The sequence below is a fragment of the Thermobia domestica genome, chromosome 12 (assembly GCF_964235325.1).
Source record: "Thermobia domestica chromosome 12, izTheDome1.hap1.1, whole genome shotgun sequence".
NCBI lineage: Eukaryota > Metazoa > Arthropoda > Insecta > Zygentoma > Lepismatidae > Thermobia > Thermobia domestica.
The window spans coordinates 156841834-156869174 of NC_137465.1; the positions used below are offsets into that span (position 1 = coordinate 156841834).

A 27341-nucleotide genomic window follows, 5' to 3' on the forward strand; every position below is an offset into this window, starting at 1 on the left:
AAAGGAAATCTTCATCCATAAATGCAACTCCCTTTCTAAGAAACATTTTGTAAGGCACTACAAGTGAATTTTTCAAGGCGATAATCGTATATAATAGGATAAGAAGCGATCATTTCTACATCAGTCTACACGCATATTATCAATTTGTTCGCAATTATTTGAGAAGGAGCCAATTAACAACAGTCCACAGTCCAGAATGTCTTTGTGAATTATTTAAAGTAACAAAAGTGAAAGATTTTTTTTTTTTATGTTTGACGGACTTCTGTAAATCTGAACCCAATAACACAAAATACTCGATATCGCAACTGGAAACACGAAATACGAAAATTTTAGGTGACAGACGGTAAATTTGAATGTGCTATATACGATATTCTCTGCTGAATGAGTTGGCAATGGTGACAACGATGAAAGCGCGGCAAAATTTATTATGCATAACTTGGTTGAGTAGTTTACCTAAGTTCAGTAATTTTAACAAAATGCCGACTCAACAAAATATTCTTTCGTTTTTCAAGCCTGTGAGTGTTAAGCGCACTGCATCCAGTAGCAGCGACAGTAGTGGTGAATCAATTGGTGCAAGTGTAAGTAAACTTTTCCAAGATAATTTGACAGGTGCCTGATTTATTTACCGGCAATCACATGTTCTTTGTTGGTCCCGCCTTTTTCTCGCTTTGTTAGTTCCAAAATGTTAAGTAGTTTAGTTGTGTTTATTGGCATTTATTTTCTACTATATACTTAAGCATAAAACTATAAGATATAAGTCGCACAAAGAAACAAGTTCTTCCGCAACTTTCAATAAGATTAATAATTTATGCGTTAGTGTGTGTTTTGCTATGTAGTGCAAAGGTAATTGGCACTTTTATTCACTATTATTTTCTACTACATAAATACATCAGCATATATATATAATGTAGATAGATAGATATATTATCGTTGTAGCAATTGTGCTGTAACCGTATCTTGTGATTTAGTGAGAAGAATGTAGAAGTTTCTTGTAGCGCTTTCATTAAAAAAAAAAAAAAAAAAAAAACGATATTTTGAAGTTAATAAGGCAGAAGCGTCAGTAAACAATAAAATATAGTTTGAAAGTAGAAAGGGCTAATCTGAAAAGTAATCAGTATTTAATCTGGTAGGATAGCTGTATTGCTTTCGAAAGACAATCTCATAAAGTACCGTATAAAAGACTCATCATTCGTAATGTAAACGCGTAGAATGATAGGAGCGCTTAACCAGTGCAGCATTATTGCTTTCGGCATACCTGGGTTAGATTACGGTGGGAAATCGTGGGTCTCTTTTCAGAAACAACCATCCAACTTAAACCAATAAGTGACAGTGTTGCTTGAACTGGTGACTTCAGGAAAAAGTATAGTTCAGTTTACATCAGTATAAAGCTTGTGATATTGTTGTCTATAAAAACAACTCCTAATGTAATTTATTTGATTATAAATGTTTAAATGCTCCTTTTATTCCGTCGAATGTTCAGAAGAGAGATTGTACCTATAGACTTTATTCTGGTGACTGTAATTTTTTTTTTTTTTTGGGTGCTATTATTTTGTTTCTCCAAATGAATTGGTAGTGATCACGATTCGTTGTTGGTAACTGTAATAAAGTCAAGAGTATAAATACAGTGTGGAGGTATGACAGAAACTACAGTGCATAAAATACGAATCAACTTGTGCTAGCTGGCTACTAAAAAGCGCGAATGCTATCTAACCGAGTCAGAGCAGGAGCGCAGCAGCAGTTCCATGTGCTAACGAGGAGGCGCGTCCGTAGGGAGCATGCACTTCAGTGACGGTGGGTGTACACATGAAACTACTGCTGCTCGTTTACAACGGCTCACACTACATCATAGTACGGAGCCGTCAATGGATTTGGGGGAGATATTAAAGCAGGGTTTGCCCAAGTGGGCCCAGCCCGAAAAACCCGGTGGGTTTTTTCGGGTTGGACCCACCTGAGAGAACCCACTTCGGTTTTTGACCTATTGGTATATTATTGGTACAACTAAGGTGATCATATTGTAATTGATTTTCATCAGATTTTAGACTTTCCTTGGGCGAATTAGAGGCTTTCACGTTAAGGTAGACAACAACATTCAACATATGACCTTCATAAAGTTCTGAATGCACTGAATGAATTAAAAAAAGATACCTTAGCTTGAGATAGTTATAGAAGAATTAATGTTTGGATTATCCTGAAAGCCTATTTGAAGTAAAATAAGCAATTTTGTACTTTAGAAAATATTTTCCGTGAATAGTGTGCTCATCGACTCGACGACACCGAGGGACGTTATCACTCATACGTTTGACTGGTTTAAGGTCATAGGTGCCAGTACTAATAGCACATATGTAAATACATTAGTATTATTTCTTACCTTTGATGTAAAACACAAGTTTCATCAACTAAAATTTGGTTTTCCAACAATAACAGTTTAGTTCAGTCATTTGTTGCTACTCTTCAAATAATTATTCTGTAGAATCAACACCAGCAATAGCGTAAAAATTCTTGTCAAATGTGAGAAGCTTAATGCTCGGGGTTCCGAAGACTATGTAACTCTTACTATTTCAAGTGCTGAGTTCAGATTTCCGTACTAGTGGGTTTTGATGTACACACTGTGAAAGAAGTGCTCGGTAAATTAAACGCTGAAGGATCGGAAATGAATACTTCAACAATAAAACTATTTATTTTACGCTTAAGCCTGCCATACGTCCCGTTTTTTTTTTTTAACTCCAAAATTCTGACATTGGCTGGAAATCCTGTAATTAGTGAATGAACAGTACGCTATTGCATGTAACAGTTTCGAGGAAGTTATTACACCACCCAGTTCGACTTGATAGCGAGCGAAATTTGCAATGCTACTTTTTCCATTGCACTTTATGGGAACTCGGATACTTTCCGGAATATATATATATATATATAAAGATTGCTTTGAGTGTTTCTGCATTTACAAACACAGGGAAGATGACTGACCTTTTCTTCAGCAACACATTAGATAAGTTAACAAGAATTATAATCTTTTTCAGAGCCTAGGGCATAGAATTCTGCTTTGGTCCAGGTCAGAAAAATGTAAATCTGTTTCTGACAGTTACACACAACACAAGGAGAAAAATAAGCTTTTCATCAGATTAAACTGACGAACGTAATTTTGGCAAATACAGCCATGTGAATAAATATTGCTAAACGCGCGAAGAATATTGAAGGTAGATTGTACCACTGATTTAAATAATTTGCATATTGTTTTCCTGTAAAGCATTTTTATAGCACATATTAAGTTTTTAGGCATCTTCAGTCCGTACAATTAATTGCAGAGTACGAAGAGAGAAAAGCAGCTGCTGCTTAGTGAAATTTCACCTATTATATTCCGGGACAGGACGTTTGGGCGCAAAGCCGTTTACGATGGTTGAGCGCCAAAAAGGCGTAACTGCAATTTTATTAGTTTAGAGTCTTAAGTGATGTGTGCCTCTCTGGCACAGAACCAAATGCTAATAACTCAGTTATACCTTTATATCATTTTCGAATAACGTTCCAAGGATAGAGATTTTCATTAAGGCGTCTTGGCACAAGAAAATTCAATCCATTATATATGTCCTCATTGCATTAACTCAAAATATGAAAATTCGACAGTTACGCCCTTTTGGCACTCAACCATCGTTTAGGCGCCAGATGTTTGGGTGCGAAGTGCATAGTAAAAATCACAATTTACGACATATAAAGTAGCTAGGCACTGAAAACTAAGCGCGAATCAAGATATATACATTTCCTACACTTCTATCTTTATCTCACCTCATTTATCTATATATTTTCTATCTCTGTCTTATTTATACACCTAAATTAAATAGTTTAATGCGTGTATGGCATTTGTTGCCTAACCTCGTTATGGATTGATTTTTCGCTTGTTCACGATTCTTGTACTTCTGATCTAATTTTTGAATTATATAAGAAAGCTAGGAAATGAAGGAATCAGACGAAGTGTTAATAATTTTCTTAATGTTAATTAAAACATATTGATTTAATTTTTGTATTTTTTTAAAGAAGTTAATAATTACGTACTCATGAATATTAAAATTCGTTTTCTTTCGTAATACGTTTGCCAAACTCTACTCTTGCTTAAGTCCAATAAAGAACTACCAATAAAGATTTCCGCGCTTTCGAGTTAAGAGAAGCGGCCCCGCGTAGTGTAGTCGCTAACGGTGCGAGCTGTCCCGGGTTCGATTCTCGGTGGGCACTCGGTTGAAAAAGTGTAATACGCTCTTTCAGGCCAGCCATCCTGAATGTGGTTTTCCTCATTCATACCAGGCAAATGCCGAGGTGGTACCTAATTTATAGGTCCAGGCCGCTTCCTCCCTTCTCCAATCCTTTCGTCCTTCTCTTTTCCCGGATAGTGTGCTCCCTCAAACGTGACGGGCTAAATGGCCTTAGATGCCGAGAGCCCAGAAATCTAAAAATCCTAAATCCTAATCGAGTTCAGGGAAAGATATTAATACAGGATGTCTAAGATGTTGAGTTTAGGAACTGCAGTATGCCGTATTTCTGGTATCACTTTTTCTTTTAAAAAAAATTAACATTCCAATATAAAAATTAAAACTTAACACTTTTTTTTTCGTCCCATTGTAAGCATTTAATCTGCATTAAAGGAAGTGACGAAAGGAAAAAAGAACGATTTCAAAGTGAAAAATAATAGTTAAGTGTACATATATTGGTCATTTAGCCACTAGAAATGCGTTTGATATTCACACTTACTGCATAACTACAGTAGAGGCCTGCTTTAAGTTTTTTAATGGAATAGGCTCACTAGGTATGTAATGCAATCAATCATGTCCAGTCTGGTCTACTTACCCTTGCTTTGAAAAGTTATTAAATAAAAAGCGCACTAAACTTTAGTTGAAACTTAAATTTACAAAATTTAATTGTTAATTCAGTTTTTAGAATTTTGAAATTCCAGTATTTCTAGTATGTAAAACACAATCCAGTATAATTCAAGGACTTCCAGTAGATACCTTGTGATATCTTGATTCGAACTTAGTACTCAGCGCCTAACATAATGACTTTTTAATTTAACTAGCGCCCAAACGGCGGGGCCCAAACGTCATGTACTGTTATATTCTTGAAAAAAAAAATAAATAAATAAAAATAAAAATAAATTGAAATCACGGTTATGCCTGCTATGCTCAAGGTGACGGTGATGATGAGAAATGAATGAAATGACGGAATGAAGACAGTGGGAGGAAATATAAGAATCCCGAGAAAACCCATGCACAAAGCTCACTTGGCGCGAGCTGGGATCGAACTAGGGTCCCCATGCACCAGAGGTGAACGCTGTACCACTGAGCTACCGCGGCCTATTATACTTTTGTTCATAACCAGACTACAGTTCCTTGCATTGTGTTGGAAAGTTGAGAGGGATCTGAGGTGTCCCGTATTCTTATGGAAAAAATATGGGAGGTTTATTTACGCTGGAAGATGTTAATTTCATACAAGACATTTTGAAACCTTTATTTATTTCATACAATATGAATGAATTGTATCTTTGTTTTAAATTAATAGACCCCTTTTGGTATTCATATTTGGCGAACGTCAGTCAGGCTTCTGGATGACTTGATTACATTTGATCGTTAGTCTGCCGAGCTCCTTAATGGCTAAACGGTTAGTGTACCCGTCTTCGGCGTGGGAGACCCGGGTTTGCTTCCCGGAGGGAGCTCATGTGGTTTGGATTCCATGTTAATCAGTAGGTCCCGTCTCATATAGCCTCGCTGCTGAAAGGGACGTTAAACACAAGATCAACTCAACTCGTTTGTCTGTCTCTACCACACACACTACAGGGTACAACTTTCAGCCTTTTAAGTTAAAATTTTAAGAGTACAAGCACGAGACACACTAAATTTCCTGTATAGATTTTGGCGGCATATCAACGTAAAATATCAAAATGGCGACCATTTTTTCAAAACAGCGAGTATCCACGCTACGAAGCGCGATTTTCAGTCTTTTAAGTTGAAATTTCGGCGGTGGAAACACGAAATATTCCAAATTTGCTGTATAGATTTTCTCAGAAATCGAATGTAAAATTTTAAAATGGCGGCCATGTTTTCAAAACAGCAGTGAGCAGAAAATTGTTGCAAGTTGTAACAATGACAGTCTTGAAATATAAATCACATCTTAACACTTTTACCCCCAAAGACATTGAAATATTTCGAAAAAAATACCGATAAAACACAATTAAACCCGATAAAACCCATATTGGCTCAGATGGGTTGGGCTTTTTCAAAAAAACTTGGTTTTTTTCAAACCCTGTATTAAAGGCCATCATTTTTAGTGTGAAGTTTCAGGATGTGCTCAATGTGTATGCGATTTACCATACCGTTCCACCACCAACATGAGTCGACATACCTGAAAATAATGCATTTTTGTAGTTATAGGTTGATGCACTCTCATCGTATTTTGAAAATTTCTTCATTATTAAACATGCGCAAGTTCAGTTTTAAGAAGCTTCTAAAGAATTCGTTGAGGAAATATTAGATGTTCCAAAATAATCCTTTCTCTCCTCGCTCCCTCCATTTGAACTTTTCGAGTCCAGAAAGAGTATGATAGCTTATTAGTGGAATTACAACAAAACTGACCAAGAGGCTGTGAATAATAATAGGATACATACTGCAATGGACGGACGAGCGTTTGATTTTTGTCATGAGTCTTAAGTAGCAAAACAGTGATACGAAATAATATATTTTGTACACATATAAGGCTTAACCAAGGCTTGAAATATCCACTCGCGAGTGGTGAGGTTTTGGCCAGTGCAGTCCGATTGAACATTGGAACTGCAAAATGAACTGGCTAATAGATTTTATGGCTGGCCAGTACTTGCAAGCAAGATGTTTCATGCCCTGGGTATAAATATCGGTGCTTTCATTTTTACTTAACGTTTACACACAGTTATTTGGTTGGATTGGAGTTTTTTTTAATTTTATTTTATTTTATTTTATTTATTTCAGTGGCAAGGGTATGTAAGACGTCTTGCAGGTTAATGTGAGATCCGAACCATATGAGCTCTCACTGGAAATCAAAGCCGAATTTCCTACGCCACTTTCCAGCGTTGACGACATAACAACGATATAAAAGCACTGCTACAAATACAACAATGCATGAAACCTTGGTACTACGTTAGAATGGCGATGTATTTTGTATCTATTCAACTAACATAAATGTATTAGTGGTCTGATAATTTTGTCTTATATAAATTCTTCAGTCAGATTGGTTGAATATTATTAGTAATATGCGTTTATTGGTGATAGCTGGTGTAGTTTGGATTCTATGTTACGCTATGGGTCCTATCCTGAAAGGGACAATAAACTCTAAACCAACAACAGAAATGTAGCTACTCCACATTATTTATTAGGGTACTTCTACGAGTATATCCTATTGGCTGATAGTGACGGATCCCTTTGAGAATCGAACTCTAGATAACTGGTCTCAAAGCCAAGTCTGATAACCAATCGCGTGTTCGATTCCTATTATTGTTGGATGTAGCTAATTAATTCGTTTATACATCAACCTGAAATATTAACACGCGTTCTGTTTTTTCTCTTAAATTCCTATGTGTTATATTCTTATTAAGATATGGATGTTAATACAATCATCGACCAATTAAAAAAAAAAGAAAATGGAAAGCATGTGCAGTTTTCTCTCGATGCAAGCTTCCTGGAGTAAAATTTCCTATTTGCACTTGGTCACATCGTTAAGATACATTTATATGCTATTCGTAGTTTCAAGTCTGTTACTTAATATTTTGATACTTGATTTCGTTAGGACTAATGGTGATCGTCTTAACACAAGTTCTATCCGTTTTAGGCGGTAGGATTTGTGATACACTAATCTTAAACACACTGAATTATGCCCAGGGCTCGAGAAATTTTTTTGACGTAGGTTTCAGTTGTGAAAACCAAGTGCAACAATAATACAGATCCAATATGAGACAAGATCACATGTTTTGTCATGTAAAGAGAGGTAAGAAATGGAAATACCAACGGCAAGAAACTCTAGTTGCCAAAGTCGTACTTCGATTCGGAGTGGCAACATGGTCTCTGGTGTTTCTTTGAACTCCGATTATATCCATGGCAGAATGGGTAAGCGCAGGTTGCAGGTTCGATCCACAATGGTGATCCATCTGGCCGGGGATGAAGCTCGAAATATGGTTTGAATTGTGCTTTACCCTTGATGCTTAAAGGGACGTCAAATTCCATTTCAGTTAATTATCAATTGTCAATTCCAGTATTCTGGCTGGTCTGGATATGTACGAGTTCTCTCCAACGACAATTTTCATTCCATCATTCTTTTGTATAGTCACCATATGCGAATACTTTATTCTGCCATCCACTCGTTCGTCTTCTAAGGAGTCCTTTTCTTTTTAGTATGTTGATGTTTCAACTGTGATTTTGGGTTTTGTGTTTTTACGCAACATTTAAAGCTATGAAAGGCAGACCTTTCAACGGAGGCTCCAAGCCGCAACCGGGAGTTGAATCTGGTACAGTTGGCGACTACACAGACCATCATATAAAATGATCTGTATAGGTCGTTCTACACACTGTCACCATTACTGCACCAGGTCACCAACCTTTAATTTTCATGTGTAGAACTCCTTTCGTAAGTATTCGTTCATTCTACTACATGTATTATCAAGTAAATCTAGTTTCTTCTACCCTATTTTCTATCTTGTGTTGCTTGCAGGGCTGTTGAAATTTTCCTCAGTAGGTTTTTAGGATAAAACTTGGATTGAAGTAATAATCTTAATGTGATTGTAACTAGTTTAGTCGTGCTTCTTAGTAAATGCCTAGTTTTAAAATTGGCTTAAAATATGTATTTATCAACCATTGAAAAAAGAAAAAAATGGGAATCATGCATAACGAATTTTGTTTGCGCTCGCGTAACTGAAGGTCAAAATCTATGCGAAAAACTTAGTATCTCACGATCCTCTCTAGTTAGAAAGATGAAACTTTTTATATGTACCGTGTCATGCGAAAACGAACTAAGCGCCACTTTCATACTTTTAAGAAAATTACGTTTAAAGGTTGATGTCCAGCATTAAGGTAGCCGTAATCTAAAGTGAAATTATGTTTCTTTTTTTGGAAATGTGTTGGTTTTCCTCTCTTTTCGATTGTGCAAAACGTTCTAATGTTTATCAGGAACCAATCGTCGCATTTACGTGGATTTTCAAAATTTGGCGCTTAGTTCACTTTTGCATAACACGGTACATATAAACTCCCCATTAAAAATAAATTGACCCATACTCCAGCGTTTTTGAGAATTTCCATTTTAAATGGGGAAGGGGAGCATTTTCTCTAATTTGAAAGCTCTGTTGCCTGTTTGCGATCATATCATGGGGAAACATGTTTGAAATGACTTTTGGAACATAGTTTTTTATTTATTCATTTATTGTGTTACTTTGATTAAAGAGCGCATCGTAATGGAAGTGGATTCAGAATTTCAGCCAAAATTACAGTATCTCTTGAGCACGTCAAGTTAGGGAGATGAAATTCGGAGTATGAACGTCATTAAAAATAAGGGAGAGAAATAGGGCTTTTTCTTTAATTTTTTTTTTCCTCACGTTTAAATCGACTCTGCCTATTATGAGTTTTAGAACATAGTACGTACCTCAAGCTGTGATTCGTGAAAGTTTCCTTAAAGGGGTGTATCTAAGAGAGAATGGGGTTCAAGATTCATACTAAAAATAGAATATCCTATGGAGTTTTATTACTACACTTTCATTGATATGCGTATTCTAAGGTGGAGAGGAGGCTTAATATTTTCCATAAGCCTAATTCTCCTCGAAAAAAAAAAAACGGGCTTTTCAGCTAGTGTGCAATAAAAAGTTAATATCATTACATTCCCTTTAGATTTTTAGTACATACTAGCGTATTAATATGAACAGGATAATAAAATGTATTATTTCTTCATATGTCAGTTAATTACAAATCAAGAGCATTTTATTTGAGAAAGGAAATTATTAAAAGTATACCTATTTTCTCAACCCTAATGAAAAAAAATGAAATGAAGTCTTTAGTTTTACGTCCTCAGGTTATGCCGGTTAGGCTAAAGAGACTGTGTTGATGAGAGATGAGTGAAATGAAGAAAGTGGGGGGGAAACGGGAGGATCCACGAGCACGGTGTTTGCCCACCACAAAGTCCACACGACGCGAGCTGGAATCGAACCAGGGACCCCAAGCACCGGAGGTGAGCGCTCTACCACTGAGCCACCGCGCCTAATGACAATCAGATCGTGAATCTCTAATTCTTCTTGCGTATTTTGAGTATGTGAGGATATACAATTATTGTATGTCACAAAAGCCCTTTAATCGGAAAATCTATTTTAAGAAAGCAAATTGACAACTGAAAATGAAAAAAAAAAAAAAGTCCACTTTCAATGTTTCAGTTCGTAGAGATTTTTTATTTCTTTTAGAAATAAGTATCCATGCAATAGAACCATTTTTTATCTCCAACTCCTGAACTTGAGTTACTATGCCAGTGTTTTGATGGTAACTAAAAGAATCTTCAGTCAGGAAGCCAGGCTCAGGGATTTGAATACTGAGTGTAAAAGAGGATTTTATTTCTATTCTGTATTGAGGGTCGCGGTGGCCCAGTGGTAGAGCGTTCACCTCTAGTGCAGTGCGATCCCAGCTCCCGCCAGCTGAAGTTTGTGGTGAACAAACACCGTGTACGTTGGTTTCCTCGGGTTCTCCCGTTTCCTCCCACTTTCTTCATTCCGCAAGTTCATTCATCTCTCATCATTACCGTCTCCTTTAATTAGCCGGCATGACCGTAGAACGTAGAACAAAGATTTCATTTCTATTCCGTATTACATAAAATTATCGACGTATTTGTTACTCTAGAAAATTGTACACTTCCTTCTTTCTAGAAGTCAAAGTATAAGCGCGCATCAATGGTGTAAAATGTGTCCCACGAGACGCGGATGGGGCTTCAGATTCCTTGTGTGACTCTTTTTTATTATTATTTTCAAGTTTAGTCCAATGTCTCATGATTATGCATAGCTGCTTAGGGAGCCTTGTGATATGGATGGAATGACGAAAGTAGGACGAATTGGGAGAAAACCCATGCATACGGTGTTTGCCCACCACAAAGCACACTTGGCGGAAGCTGGGAGCGAACTGGGAACCGCGCTAGAGGTGAACTTCCGCGAACCCTACAGAGGAGTTAAAGCGATAGTTCCATGTGTACTATAGAACAGGAATGCTTAAATTACATTTTAATTTGAAATATGGCTTTAAATATACGTACAAAATTTAATAAAACTCAAATTTGCCCAGTAAAACCCCCTGGACTTGTTTTTTAAAAAGAACCCTGGTTGGGTTTTTCACAGACTTGGTTGGCTGTGTTTAGCTCTACCATATTCTCGTAGTTATCCACATTTCAACAACTTACTAATAGATATGAAATACGTGTTACAGGTAGGATTTTGACCCTTTTTCTTGGTCTAGTGCTTGGCACATGAAGTACTACGCTCGTTTTCCAATATGAGAAAGCATAGAGCGTCCACAGAAGTTCAGATGGGAGTTTAAACTGTAGGTCTCTTCTTTTATCGCCTGGCTGGTGGCAAAAAGCATAAATCAAACCGATTGACGAATCAGTAGTGGATTGTTAGCTTTCCCAAATTACCGTAGTTTCGATTCCATATCAGATGATTCAAGATACGGTTTTTAAAAAAATGCTATATAGTAATTTTGCTGTCGTTGTTGAACCCAGGTGGAAACACTGTGTAGAGATTTAAAAAATGTTTAAACTTTTTTTAAAGAAGGGAATTGATATCTGATAACCGTCACTCGTATTTCTTTTACTTGCGTACCCGATGGCAGAACTTTCTTTGTCTTTCTGCGATGAACTTTTGTGTCAAAATTTTTCTGCAGATGGTACACTTGTGATTGTTAAAAATACGCTTTAGGAAACGGAAAAAAAATACAAAATAAAAAAAATAAAATCAGTTCAAACTATTTTTATGCGACTCGTCCCTGCATTTAAGGCATTTACACATAGCAGGTATGTTTTTATACTTTTTTGTTGGCTATTTCTTTCCTCTGGAAATTTTTCTGCACAGGCGCGACAAATTTTCTGCGATCGCATCGCAGATCGCGGCATGTTCTGGAATGGGGCTTGCGTATTGCAAGGTTTTAATTTCGGCACTTCTATTGGCAACTAAAGCAAATTGAATTTTCAAGTAATTTTTCGTTTAACATATATTTTAGTACCTTTTTAATATATTTGTTTTGAAATTTCAACTTAAATGTGTATTGTTATGAACAATTTATTAAGCTATTTCTGAGTTTTAAAATATAGGAGTACACGTTATGAAATATCATTAAAGGTTATCACATATCAGTTAATACATTTTAAAGATGTATTGATTAAATATCACGAATTACATTCCGTAGACGGTGAATTTCTGTTTCCACTTGGATATAGAAACAATGAAGGACAAAATAACGGTTATGTCAACGTTAAGATATGTCGGCCGTCGGTTTGCTTTGTATTTTTTTTTATTATAACCTGATGTATTTTTATTGGGAGGTCTCATTAAAGACATGTTAGGGAGACATCAAGTCATGTTAATATTGTCTAGATAATTGACCTATGTTTTGGAATAGCGGTTATGCAAATTTCATTAATGAGAGCTTTTAGATTCAATCCCAGAATAAGGGAATCAGGCGCAACGGTTTTCTTTAGTAACAATAAGCAAATGATGGAATGGAATCTATAAGGCTCAAAGCGATGCGTTCTCAGCGTTGTAAACTGAGCGGGCAACGATAGGGTGACCACAAAATTTTTAGCTGAGAACGGGACAGGTTCCGGGTTTTTAAAAATCATGAGAAACAGGTAGGTACGTAAATTAGTTCCTATTTACCTTAGCGATACCTAAGACATTTATATTGTAATGTAACATATATATAACCCAGAGATGCAAATGAGCAACAAAATTTTACTCGCCCAAGAAAAAAGCTACTAGCCCACATCCCAGTCTTTACAGTTTGAAATAAACAATAGTGACTTGCCCTCACGGATGAACCACTGGCCCCGGGCGAGTAGTTATTTGCCTCCCTGATATAAGCAATACATTATTAACAGCATTTAACTACAATATACTAGGACATGACTGGTTGCATTTGCTTCTTTGCCCTAGCTCGAATCCAGGCTACCAACATCTCTAGCTATGCCCGTAAGGAATGTGGCGTTTAAGTTTCCTTTACCTATATGCAATTTACGTATATTGACTATATTCTTAGAGGCGTAAAAATGAACATGAAATGGCTATAAAATGGCTAGAAGTAAAGAGAATGTGGGTAGGATTGCTACTGATACTGAATTAGCAACCCTGGACTTTTAGGCTTACCTTTGGTCTTATCAGAGCTCCCTTTCTCTCTCTCTCACTCACAGGGGGGGGGGGTGAAACTTAGTAAAAAGGAAAGATACGTTGAAGTTTGTTCCACAAACAAGCAAATGTACTCTGCTACCTTTCGAGCAGTACTGCGAACTATAGATCATGTTTAATGTATGGAATTTCAGTTCAATTCTTGCCTCTTTTTCATTAGTAAAGGTTTTGAGTTTGTTATTTACTTCTTTCACTTGCGTAAAGCTGGACAAATATTACTTTCTTCCATCTACTGATGGGACGGTCGGGACAAGCCCTTAAAACGAGACATATGGTCGTCTTAGGCGAAGATTAATGGATAGTGTTCTTGCTTCGCAAACGAGGGGACCCGGGTTTCAATCAGGTGACCAGTCATCCTGACCGAGGCTGTCTTTCAGGTTCACCAGACGAATACCGAGGTAATATTGTTGAATATAGGCGCTCTCCAATTTCCTTCCACTTTTTTTTTTCATTGTTGTTATTGGTTTTGCTAGTTAATTATTCAGTTGCAAGTTGATCTCACCAGTTTTGGGAGCATATCTAATAGATAGACCTCATTGCTCTTCTAGTTACAGCCTTTATAATTATCATTAGCGTTCTAATCCTCGAATAACAAGTACTTGTCACATCATTTCGTGCCCATGCCTTTTGTATCATTTTTGAAAAGGGTTTGGTTTTCTAAAGAAAAAAATTCTAAACTACTTAAAACTTCTATACTAACTCACAGAGAAAGACAAAATTTGATACCAGTGAAATATCAAGAGGCAGAGGTAATTCGACATGTTCGGCAGTACCGCCAGATTAGCAGTGTTGCCAACTCTACATGAAGTTTTTCGATCCCATCTCGTTCCAAGTAAGCTTTGTGGTGGACAAACACCGTGTGCGTGGGTTTTCTCGGGGTTATTCCGTTTTCTCCCACTTTCTTCATTCCACCATTCATTCATTACTCATCATCACCGTCGTCTTTAGCGTAACCGGCATAACTGTGGGACGTAAGACTTAACGATTTCATTTCATTTTCCTACCTAGAGTTTTTCAAGTAGCACTGCGTCAAGTTGTTACACATTTCAAATCCATCAAAACAATTGTTCAGTATTAGCTTTGTCAATCAATGTTGCAAACTAAAGATGATACAATATCTCAAATATCCAAATTTTGGGGAACTCGACTACTGTAACAACATTGCTGAGATAGACGGGCTGATGAACATTCAAAGTAATGTGGCGTTGGATGCAGTAACCGTAAGATATGACACATTTCGAATAAATAGGAACAAAATTACAAGGAATCCAAAATTTTATATTTTTAAGAAGGCTGCCTTTCAACAAAGTAGGTACTTACAAAAGTGTCTTATATACTGATTTGCAAGTTTTCGAATAGACAAAACAATCATAATACTGTGTACAGCAATTGATATCTTAAAAACCATTCCGGAGATAATGATAAAACATTGATCAAGGTTGCAACACTACTTAAAATTATATAATTACAAGAACTTGTGATTGCAACAACCAAATACTATCACTACGATGTTATAAGTAGAAGCAAAGGAAAGCAATAATCATTTTAAATGTTTCTTACGAATGCATAATATTAAACAGGATTGCAAACTTTAGAATGTTTATCATACTTGTGGTGCGGTGTGAGATATCAAATTGCTGTAAACGGTATTATTAACTCTGTTAGAAACCATATAACTCTTAGGTATGATGTTTATCTACACACTTTATTCGAAGTAAAGCTCTATGGCATCGCGTATCATAGTCGCTAACACTCTTATCTTTGGTGCGAGCGATTCCAGGTTTTATTCCTGGTGGGACACTCAGTCGGAAAAGTGTAAAAGCTTTTCTGCCAAGCCATTCTGAGTGCAGTTTTCCTCATTCATATCAGGCAAATGCCGGGATGGTACCTAACATCGGTCCAGAAGTAAAACTTATCTTAAAAAGAACAATAACTATTTATTTTTTGTCGTAAGTTACAAGTGTGCAATGTGGGATCCCCTTGTTAGGTGGCTCCTATCTAGTCTGTTGTCAGTTTCTTTTCACACTGAAATTAGCTTATCCGGTATAACACTCCACTGCCACAATTCAGGGAGGTCGATAGGTAAAGGTATAGTATGTACGCTATCCTCGTATACAGTTGCTGTCCGATGCCGACACACCGTGGGTGGTGGAGAATGTCATCAAACTCAGTATGGGGACTTATTTATGGCTGGTCGAAGAAAAGTCGGTAAGGGTGACAGTTCTGTTGTTGCCAAATTTTCCTTTTTTTTTTTTTTTTTTTTTAACCACTGCATTAAAAGGTAATATGTTAGGGGAAACATTTATGCTTGTGTTATATTGCATTAGTGTCGCGGCAAATACGTTTACTATATTTCAGTTACGGGAAGTAAAAGAAAAGTGAGTTGTGAAAAGGATTTTAAAAAGAATTGACAAAAAAGAAAAAGAAAAGAAAAAAAGGAATAAAAGAAAAAAGTCACTGACCATCAGAACCCTTTCTTGACAATTTGGAGAGACATTGGCAACGTCCTACAAGCATTGCTGGATGAGTTTTGCCAGCAGGAGGGTTGTTCGTTGTCGTTATTTAAGTGCAGTTTTGTGTGTGTGTGTGTTTTTTTTTTTTTTGACGGGGGGAAGGGGGTTGGAAGGGACCGAGCCTTTGAGTTTGTGAAACTGTATATCAGGAAAGCGAACGTAGTATAACATATAAATACGATCCTTTACATAATTATCTGCCGAAAAAAAAAAATGTCAGAGTGTGAGGTCGAGAGATCTTGAAGGTGATTGCAGAAGAGCCCAGTCATTCTCACAATGATCACCAAATCATCGTTGGGGAAAAACCGCACTTAACCATTTCCGTACTTCACGATGAAAGCGAGTTGGCCCGCTGTCTTGTAGCTACGTGATGCTCCTTTTCTCACGATGTTTTCCTCACGATTTCGTATCCAGTTGCAAATGTACAATACCAATAATAGTGAAAAAAAAAAAAAAACTTTTGGATTTGCGCAAAAGACAATCACTTTGGGCTAATCCCTCATGTGCTACACAGTTTCAGACCTCCATATGTACATTATGCCTATTCACTGTTCCACTAAGGTGAAATGAGACTTCATCACTGAAGATCGTATGACTTAAGAAAAGCATCGTCTTCCATGTTCAGCGCTTTTTTGCAAAACTTGGGACAAGTCACATTACCAGGTTTTACGGTTTGCGACAGTTGCAGACGGTACAATCTCAGTTGCAGTCTCTTCCGTAACACCTTCCAAACAGTTGTGGTTGACATTGCTGGTTCTTGACTTGCCCGCCTTAGATTTCCCAGGACTCCGAGTGAAACTTATTCCGCTTGCTCATCTGATATACACGGTCTTCCGGAGTTCTTGCACTTGCATAGGTATCTCGTGTTCTTAAATTGCTTGTACTACCTTTTGGATGTTGTTATCCGATGGGAGGGAAGTGCATCCATATTCCCACCAAAAAGCACGTTGCAGTCTTAATTGCTGTAATTCCTTGCTCATTTCAGGACACAGATATCTTTTTGCTTAGCAGTCGTCGGCATCTTTTCAACTATAAGCTTACAGAGTTACGATACATCACTTTAAAGGGTATGTTTCATTTCGACACTGTATATGAATAAGAAATAAGATAAACTTAATTAAAATACCGACAATCATATATATATACAGGATGTTTCAAAACAACACCAGCAACGTTTGGGAAGTGATTCCTGACACCAAAATATAGACAAAAAGTATAGACCAACCTGGGTGCTTCCTTTCGGAGTTACACTGCCGAAAACATGAAAAAATGAACTTTAAAGGTCCATAGCTTCGAAACTATGGGACCTACCGTAGTCGGGTCAAGACTTCGCTTAGGAACTAATATGTGCACTATTCAAAAATACATATTTCAGAATCCTAAGGTACTCACGCAAAAATTTTTATGGAGGAAGTTTTGCTACCGCCATGTAATCTGAGGTACTTGCCAACTACCTCTATAAAAGTTGTTGCGGAAATACAGCAGGATTCTGAAAATTGGATATTTGGATAGGGCACATACTAGTTCCTAAATGAAGTCTTGATCCGACTACGGTAGGTACCATAGTTTTGGAGCTATGGACCTTTAAAGTTCAATTTTGCATGTTTTTCGCAGTTTGTAACTCCGAAAGGAAGCATTTGTGCACTCAGGTTGGTCTATACTTTTTGTCTTATGTTGGTGTCAGGAATCACCTCCCAAACGTTGTCGGTGTTGTTTTAAACACCCTATATATATATATATATATATATATATATATATATATATATATATATATAATATGAGAAATTATTCCGTTTTATTTTATACTATTCGATCTTCAGTGTCCGTTATTCGATGATGATACACTTTTTTTTATAAGAAAAAAAAAGCTTGCAAGATAAATCTTGATAAGCTTGCACTCACTTCAACAGACACTGAGAATGACGTCAAACAATCGTTGAAACGTATACGACTAATTTAATAAACACGGGTGCTTAAGTGATTTCAACAAGGTGTTATTTTTTTACACTTTTTTTTTTCTTCTTTCCATACCTAGAGATGTGATAGTTTTGTGCTATCGTGATACTTTTGGACTTTCTTTGGGCGAATTAGATGCTTTCACATTGCGATGTACACTCATGTCCAAAATGATTGTCGCAAATCTATAACTGTCTTCTGGTAAAAATATAAGTTGATAATGATTTTGCAGGATACTTTTAATACTGACACTATGTGTATAATCGGGAAATGTATATTTGTGGTAAATTTCATAGGAAAAGAATTATAAATACGAAAATTAGAAAGAGTAGAACAGAAGGTTGCTAAATGGACAAGAAAGTACTATTTTCGTTTTATTGTTCTTATTTATTGCAATTTTGACATGAAATTTGCCACATGCATATCTTTGCCGATTATACACATACTAACATTGTAAGAAATACCGGGCGAATTCGTTATCAAATTATATTCCTACAACACCATATGTATAGACATGCGACAATAATTTTGGACATGAGTGTACAATCCGCGGCAAAAAACCTGCAACATGAGGATGTAAGTTTATTGTGAAACTACGCCTAACAGCACAGGGAATGAACATAACGTTTAAGTGGAACGAATCACGCTAGGATAAATCTCGGCCTCCTCCCGAGCACACTTATTTTGGAGCAAAAGACTTCGTCATTTCACAATAAACTTATATGCTCATGTTGCAGGTTTTTTGCCGCGGATTGTACAACAACATTCAACATAAGACGTTTATAAGGCTCTGAATGCACTGAATGGATATAAAAAAAACTTGCCTTACCTTGGCCTGAGATAATTAAAGAACAAATTAATGTATGGATTATGCTTATAGCCTGTTTGAAGTAAAATGTTCAATTTTATATTTTAGAAAATACTTTCCGTGAATAATGTGCTCGGCGACGCCAAGAGACGTTATCCCTCATACGTTTGACGAGTTTACGGACGTAGATGCCGTTACTACCAGTAAATATATAGTGCATACGTAAAACTGTTAGTATTATTGGTAATAGTATACATGAAATACCATAAATTTTCTACGTAGTGCAATAGTAAGAAGTATCCATGTGCACAAGACATGCGATATGCGTTAAATCTCCCCCCCCCTCCCCCCCCACACACACACATAGTCATAGATAAAGTACAAGGGCACTACACATGCAGATATAAAGTACAGGTACGTTCTTTTTTATTTTCGTATCAGTCGATAAGTAAATAAAAGTTGCTTTGTTACCCCCTTTGTAAGTTCGTACATACTCAATGAATAATCCCTAAAAGTATGAGCGTCCTGCTCCTTCGGGAACTGATGCAGCTTCATATATACTATATCCGTATTATTTTTGATTACCTTTGATAACACAAGTATTCTTCAGTAAAAGGTTTTCCAACAACAACAGTTTAATTCAGTTATTTATTGCTACTCTTTGGATAAGCATTCTGTAGAATCGGCACCAGCAATAGCCTAAAAATTCATGTCAAATTTAAGAAGCTTAATGCTCAGAGTTCCGAAAACTATCTCAAGTACTAAATTGAAACTTCCATACTACTGGAAATTTCGATGCACAGTAAAGAAAGCTGCATTTTCGAAGAAAGAAAAAAAAAGTCGCAAAAAAAGTGCTCGGGAAGTTAGTTTTCTGGAAAGAACTGTCTTGCAACTACTGATGGGGCAATTTCCCGGGAAGATATTTTTCGGGAAGATTCCCCAAAATGGGAATATTCCGGGAATTTATCTACAAACACACACAAAATTGCATTCTATTACTATATTATAATTTCGAAGGTAAATTCTTTTTTTACAGTATATTTATTACTGTTGTCTCCAGAGGATTCTTTAGAAAGTGTGCAAATTGAGTAGCCTATAGTTTCTTACAATGTTGTTTTTTGAGAGTAAATATGTTGAAAAAAGCATTTGATACAGATAGTCCACATACTTTTAAATCGCTAAACAGTGTATATGGAAGTCGATTTTCTAAACTTTACTACTGATACTATAAACATATTAAACTTTTAAATGTTAGACAAATTAGTTTGGTTAACTGCCAGAAAACACGTCTCACAATTTTTTTTTCAACATTTGCACGTACATATTTGCCAGGGTTTGAAAAAACCCGGGCTTTTTTGAAAAAGCCCAACCCACCTGGGCCCATATGGGTTTTTTCGGGTATTTTCGGGTTTAATTGGTTTTTTTCGGGTTTAATCGGGTTTTTTCGAAATATTTCAATGTCTTTGGGGTAAAAGTGTTAAAATGTTATTTATATTTGTGATTTATGTTTCAAGATTGTCATTGACACAACTTACAACAATTTTCTACCCAATGCTGTTTTGAAAAAATGGCCACCATTTTGAAATTTTACATTCGATCGCCGAGAAAATCTATACAGCAAATTTAGCATAACTTGTGCTTCCACCGTCAAAATTTCAACTTAAAAGACTGAAAATTGCGCTTCGTAGCGTAGATACTCGCTGTTTTAAAAAAATTGCCGCCATTTTGATATTTTTCGTTGGTATGCCGCCAAAATCTATACAGGAAATTTAGATTGTCTCTTCTTGTACTGTGAAAATTTTAACTTAAAAGGCCGAAAGTTGTATCCTGTAATGTGTGTGGTAAAGGCAAACGAGTTGAGTTGATTTTGTGTTTAACGTCCCTTTTAGCAGCGAGGCTGTATTACACGGGACCTACTGATTAAAGTGGAATCCGAACCACATGATCTCCCTCCGGGAAGCAAACCCGGGTCACCCACGCCGAAGACGCGTACACTAACCGCTTAGCCATGAAGGAGCTCGGCAAACAAACGAACAAATGTAGATCAAGTCATCCAGAAGCCTGACTGCCATTCGCCAAATATGAATACAAAAGGGGTCTATTAATTTAAAACAAAGATATAATTCATGTTGTATGAAATAAATAAATGTTTCAAAATGTCTTATATGAAATTAACATCTTCCAGCGTAAATAAACCTGTCATATTTTCTCCATGAGAATACGGGACACCTCAGATCCCCCACCTCAACTTTCCAACACAATGAATTGAACTATAGTCTGGTTATGAATAAAAGTATAATAGGCCGCGCTGGCTCAGTGGTAGAGCGTTCACCTCTGGTACATGGGGTCACTAGTTCGATCCCAGCTCGCGCCAAGTGAGCTTTGTGGTAGAGAAACACCGTGTGCGTGGGTTTTCTCGGGATTCTCACATTTCCTCCCACTTTCTTCATTCCGTCATTTCATTCATTTCTCATCATCACCGTCACCTTGAGCATAGCAGGCATAACCGTGAGACTAAAAGTAAAAAATTTCATTTTTATTTATTTATTTTTTTTTTCAAGAATATAATAGACGAAAGTTCACTAAGCAGCAGCTGTTTTTCTCTCTTCGTACCCTGCAATTAATTGTACAGACTGAAGATGCCTAAAAACTTAAGATGTGCTATAAAAATGCTTTACAGGAAAACAATATGCAAATTATTTAAATCAGTGATACAATCTACTTTCAATATACTTCGCGCGTTTAGCAATATTTATTTAGATGGATTTATTTGCCAAAATTACGTTCGTCAGTTTAATCTGATGAAAAGCTGATTTTTCTCCCTGTGTCGTGTGAAACTGTCAGGACCAGATTTACATTTTTCTAAGACGTGGACCAAAGCACAATTCTGAGCCCCTAGCCCCTGAAAAAGATTATAATTCTTGTTAACTTACTTAATGTGTTGCTGGAGAAAGGGTCAGCCATCTTCCCCCGTGTTTGTAAATGTAGAAACACTCAAAGCCATTTTATTATTATTATTTTTTTTTTTAATCCGGAGAGTATCCGAGTTTCTATCAAGTTCAATGGAAAAAGTAGCATTCCAAATTTCGCTCGCTATCAAGTCGAACAGGGTGGTGTACTAACTCCTCGAAACTGTTACATGCAACAGCGTACTGTACATTCACTAATTACAGGATTCCCAGCCAATGTCAGAATTTTTTGTTTTTCACTTTTCGAATAAGCTGATATTGATAACAGAAATGGAACAGAGTTAAAATACGGGACATTTCACTTTTCCGACTAAATTTATGGGGACGCGGGACACTCGGGCCCAAAAACGGGACTGTTCCGTTTTTTACGGGACGTATGCCAGGCTTAAGCGTAAAATAAATAGTTTTATTATTGAAGTATTCATTTCCGATCCTTCTGCGTTTAATTCGGGAATTTCTCGAGCACTTCTTTCACGGCGTGTACATCAAAACTTTCACTAGTACGGAAATTTGAACTCAGCACTTGAAATAGTAAGCGTTACATAGTCTTCGGAACCCCGAGCATTAAGCTTCTTAAATTTGACAAGAATTTTTACGCTATTGCTGGTGTTGATTCTACAGAATGCTCATTTGAAGAGTAGCAACAAATGACTGAACTGTTATGGTTCAACCAAATTTTAGTTGAAAACACTTGTGTTTTACATCAATAGTAAGAAATAATACTAATAGTTTTACTAATGTATTTACATATATACTATTAGTACCGGCACCTATGACCTTAAACCCGTCAAACGTATGAGTGATAACGTCCCTCGGTGTCGCTGAGTTGACGAGCACTCTATTCACGGAAAATATTTTCTAAAGTACAAAATTGCTTCTTTTACTTCAAAAGGCTATAAGCATAATCCATACATTAATTTGTTCTATAACTATCTCAAGCCAAGTTTTTTTTTTTTTTTTTAAACTCATTTAGCGCATTCAGAGCTTTATAAAGGTCTTATGTTGAATGTTGTTGTATATCTTAACGTAAAAGTGTCTAATTCGCCCAAGAAAAGTCTAAAATCTGATAAAAATCACTTACAATGTAATCACCTTAGTTGTACCAATAATATACTAACAAATAGGTCAAAAACCCAGGTGGGTTTTAAAGTGGGTTTTTTCAGGTGGGTCCAACCCGAAAAAACCCACCGGGTTTTTTCGGGCTGGGCCCACCTGGGCAAACCCTGATATTTGCACGTACCACAGTATTTGCAAGATACTGACTTATCTTCGTGCAGGTTTACTATATGGATCCATACTATAAGTAGAAGGAGTAGCAGCAGTAGTAGTAGGAATGGGTTAGAAGCCTCAAATGGTTCGTTGGGTTCTGTTCTCGACATAAAATGCACAAATTAAAGACTTTCTCAATTTTTTCCGTACATTTTACAATCTACGAATCCGTATAGTAAATCTGCATCTTGATCTTTAGAATTTTCCACGTAACTTTGCCACACATGACCTTTCTTCCTACCCATTTCTTGAAATGTCATGCGTTAATTCACATGTAAGAAGTCCGAGTACCTATTTAGAAATTCGAGTCAGAGACAGCAGACAGACCGACTTCTATTACTAACGGTGGTTCTGGGCGTTTTAATATTATTTCATCTCTATTTCTACATTAATTTAGGGGGCCGCGGTGGCTCAGTGGTAGGGCGTTCACCTCTGGTGCTTGGGGTTTCGGGTTCGATCCCAGCCCCGCCAAGTGAACTTTGTGGTGGACAAACACCGTGTGCGTGGGTTTTCTCGGGGTTCTCCCGTTGCCTCCCACGTTCTTCATTCCACCATTTCATTCATTACTCATCATCACCGTCTCCTTTAGCCTAACCGGCATAATCGTGGGACGTAAAACTCAAAGATTTCATTTCATTTCTACATTAATTTATAAACTGATTCCTTTTTATTGTTTGTAAATTAGTACTTTGGTACTTTCTAGTGCAAATGAAAATTGAACTTTAAAAATTATTAATTAGTTACATAAAGTATGGTCAACGAACTTTTTTAAACCTCCAAATCATTTAAAATCTAGAAGTAATGATAATAAATGAAAATAAAGTAATTAGTCATGTAGTTCTTTTAATTTATAAAATAAAGTAAAGGAATGAAAATAAATTCCTTCCCGGGAATTTATATGCCATGGGAAAAACTCGGGAATATTCCCATTTTTTTTTCCTTCCGACCGGGAATATTCCCACTGCCCATTACTACTTGCAATAAGTGCTCGGGAAATTCCCGTTATTGAACGCACAAAGTATCGGAAATGAACTTCAACAATAAAACTATTTATTTTACACTTGAAAATATTTGTCGTATAAGGCATTTTGAAACATTTATTTTATAAATATGAATTATATTTTTGTTTCAAATTAATATATTTGGTGTTCATATTTGGCGAACTGAGGCAGTACCGTAACTTAATTTTTCGGGAGGAGGGAGGCAAGCATTAATATGTATATTTGGGGCCCCTAGAAAAAGTTGTTTTAATAATTCTTGGATCTCCCTCTTTCCATTTTTCTCTTAATCTTTATGGGCCCTCCGGAGCCTGTGGGAACTCCCGCCTGGCAGGGTGTGCGGGGCCGTTAGTTACGCCGCTGGGCCCGTTCCATACATGACAAATTAATTAAGGGAACAATATTTACAAATCTCAAAGCCATACGAATAAATATTATTTCTAGGACCCCTAATAGTAGGCATTTGTCTTTTTACTGAAATGCTCCATAACTCATTTTTGTTTTATTTACCTTTTGTGTGCTGTTTTGTTTATGTAATGTAGTGAACATGTTTTGATGTTTCATTTATAAATTCATGATCGTATCGTATATGGACTAAGAAAATTTTGTCTTAAATTGCCCCCCCTCTCAAACTGCGGGGAACTTCCTTGGGGGCCAGTTGCCCCCTGCCTAGCACAAGTTACAGCCTTGCACTAAAGCTACTGGGATGATTCGATCTACATTTACTCCTTCGTCTGCCTGTACCACACATACTACAGGGTACCACTTTCGGTTTTTTAAATTTAAAATTTCAGGGTACAAGCACGAGACACTAAATTTCCTGTAAAGATGTTGGCGGTATACCGACGAAAAAATTCAAAGTGACTGTCATCTTTTCAAAATAGCAGCTGTGCACGCTTCAAAGCGCAATTTTTGATCTTCTAGGTTGAAATTTTCAGTAGGAGCACGAGACACTCTACATTAGATATATGCATTTTGGCGGCGATCCAACGTAAAATTTCAAAATGGCGGCCATTAAAAAAAAAAGCAGTGGATACAACATTGTTGCAAGTTGTGACAATGATAATCTGGAAATATGAATCACAGTTTAACACTTTTACCCCAAAGACATTGAAATATTTCGAAAACTCCCAATTAAAACCGAAAATACCCGAAAAAACCCACATGGGCTCAGGTGGGTTGGGCTTTTTTTTTTTTTTTTAAAAAAAAAAAAGAAAACCTGTTTTTTTCAAACCCTGATTGGTAACACAGTGTTGCATGCTAAGTTCAACGTTCGTGATATACTGTTGAATATATCTTTGGCAGTGTGGCACGGACGCACACTCATCCCGAACTACTTATTCCAAAGTGTCCAAATCACGCGGTTTTCTGGCATTCATTTTCTCTTTAAAGTAACTCCAGAAAAAGAAATCTAATGGGTCAGGTCTCTCGGTGACCACTCATCATTTCTTTTGACACCCGGTAACGCAGTCTGGAAACCCGGTCCCAAGTAGTTTTCGTGAAATAAACGAAAAATAGAGGTGCGCCATCATGCATAAAGTGCACCTTGTCCACATCATTCCATGTTGTAACTGTGGTGTTGACCGAACTTTCTAGTATGTGCATACATCTCGCCGCGTTTATTGTTTCGTGAAAAATGTACCGACCAAGGAGTGTATCAACACAAATACCACACCACACTGTCAGCGTGACTGCAATTTTTCAGTTGTATCACCAGGATTTTCTGCACTAAGAGATCCGTACACATCACATTTGCAGTCTCTATTGTTTTCAGATCTAGACACATCTGTCCCCCCTTCTTCAGTTTCCACCATTGTAGGCGATAGTCATACTTCCATTCTAGCTGCAAACTGATCACTATCAGAAACTTCTGGTCTATATGCCATCCTTATGTGTTCGTGGTTAGACCTTCAGCAGTTACGGAACAATGAATTAATAATATTGAACAGAGCATACTGTAGGCCTACAGTAAAATTAACATTGAAACAAGAAAAGAGGGACTGGTAATAGTGGATCTTACAGTATATGCTTAAAACATAATTATTTAAAAAAAAAAAAATGTTTTGGAAGGGAGAAGAGCAGAGTGGTATAGAAACATTCTCACTTATAAAAGTAGTCGTCCTTGAAAATATTTCAGAAACTGATAAAATAGATTTAGGTTTCAAGTAACGAAAATGATCAGCTATGGAAATTGTTAAATCACTATTTTAATTAAGATATTTATCATAGAGTTTGGTGCTTGTTCTTTTCATTACTTTCCCAATGCGTCTGTTACTTCGCTGCTGTGTAAAATGTTCAGAAGAAAGTTGTAAGCTGAAACGCAGAAATTTTAGGTACAATTGAAAAAAAAAAAAAATCTAAAGTTATTAATTTTGTAAGTTTATGTTCTTTGTACAATATTACAAAGATCAGCTACTGTAACCTCTGGTGCGAGTGATCCTGGGTCCGATGGGTTTTCTTGGGATTCTCCAGATTCTTCTACATTCTCATTCGGTCAACTCTTTCAGTTATTCACTTTTATTAATCATCCATCTCTTTTAACCTAAAAGGCATAATCTGGGACGTTAAACAATAAACTTTGTTTCATTATATTAGGTACTGTATAGTAAGATAAAGCATGTATTTCTACACAGGTTCTGTAACAAACTATACCGTGGGGGCGCGGTGGCTCAGTGGTCGATCCCAGCCCCCGCCAAGTGAACTTTGTGGTGGACAAACACCGTGCTCGTGGGTTTTCTCGGGGCTCTCCCGTTTCCTCCCACTTTCTTCATTCCACCATTTCACTAATCTCTCATCATCACCGTCTCCTTTAGCCTAACCGGCATAACCGTGGGACGTAAAACTCAAAGATTTCATTTCATTTCAAACTATACCGTTTTACCTTATATTGTGTAGATATAAAGCTAAGTATGTTTATCAGCTACTATAGTTTACATTTGGTAATTTATTTTCAGCACAGTAAAGCTACAACGGATCGAAATAGTGAATGCACGTTTAAAGCTAAAAATTGTAAGTCAAAACAGTTTCAAGGTACTGTATTTTTCTACTAACTATAACAAAGTTTGAGATAAATCTGTCATCAATCCACGTTTATTGATAATGAAAATGTATAGAAACATTTTGTGTTAAATCATGCGACCGACAATCTAAATCTCTAGTTATGTCCTACGACCGAAAATGTTACTTATACAAGAACTGAAAGCAGTTTATATGAGAAAATTGAATCTGTTACGCTGTTGTGCATGTCAGCATTCTCGCTAGGCAAAGTGGAACATAAAGATGCTATAAAACTAAGGGAATATTCTATACGTGTTAAGCTTAAAGTATATAACTAAACTCTTGTGTGTAATATTTGTTCAATACATGAGCAACGTTGAAAATAAATAAACCAGAGTCACGTTCTTAATTTCT

General features: G+C 36.7%; 1 protein-coding gene across 1 annotated transcript in view; it reads left to right on the plus strand.

The window, feature by feature from the left end:
- The first annotated feature begins 390 nt into the window (after positions 1-390).
- LOC145666761 (uracil-DNA glycosylase-like) overlaps positions 391-27341 on the plus strand; it is a 76920-nt gene continuing 49969 nt past the window's right edge. The window contains exon 1 of the mRNA XM_081734314.1: positions 391-578. Within this exon, the coding sequence (XP_081590440.1) occupies positions 393-578 (186 nt within the window). The 5' untranslated portion in view covers positions 391-392. The remainder of the gene's footprint in view (positions 579-27341) is intronic.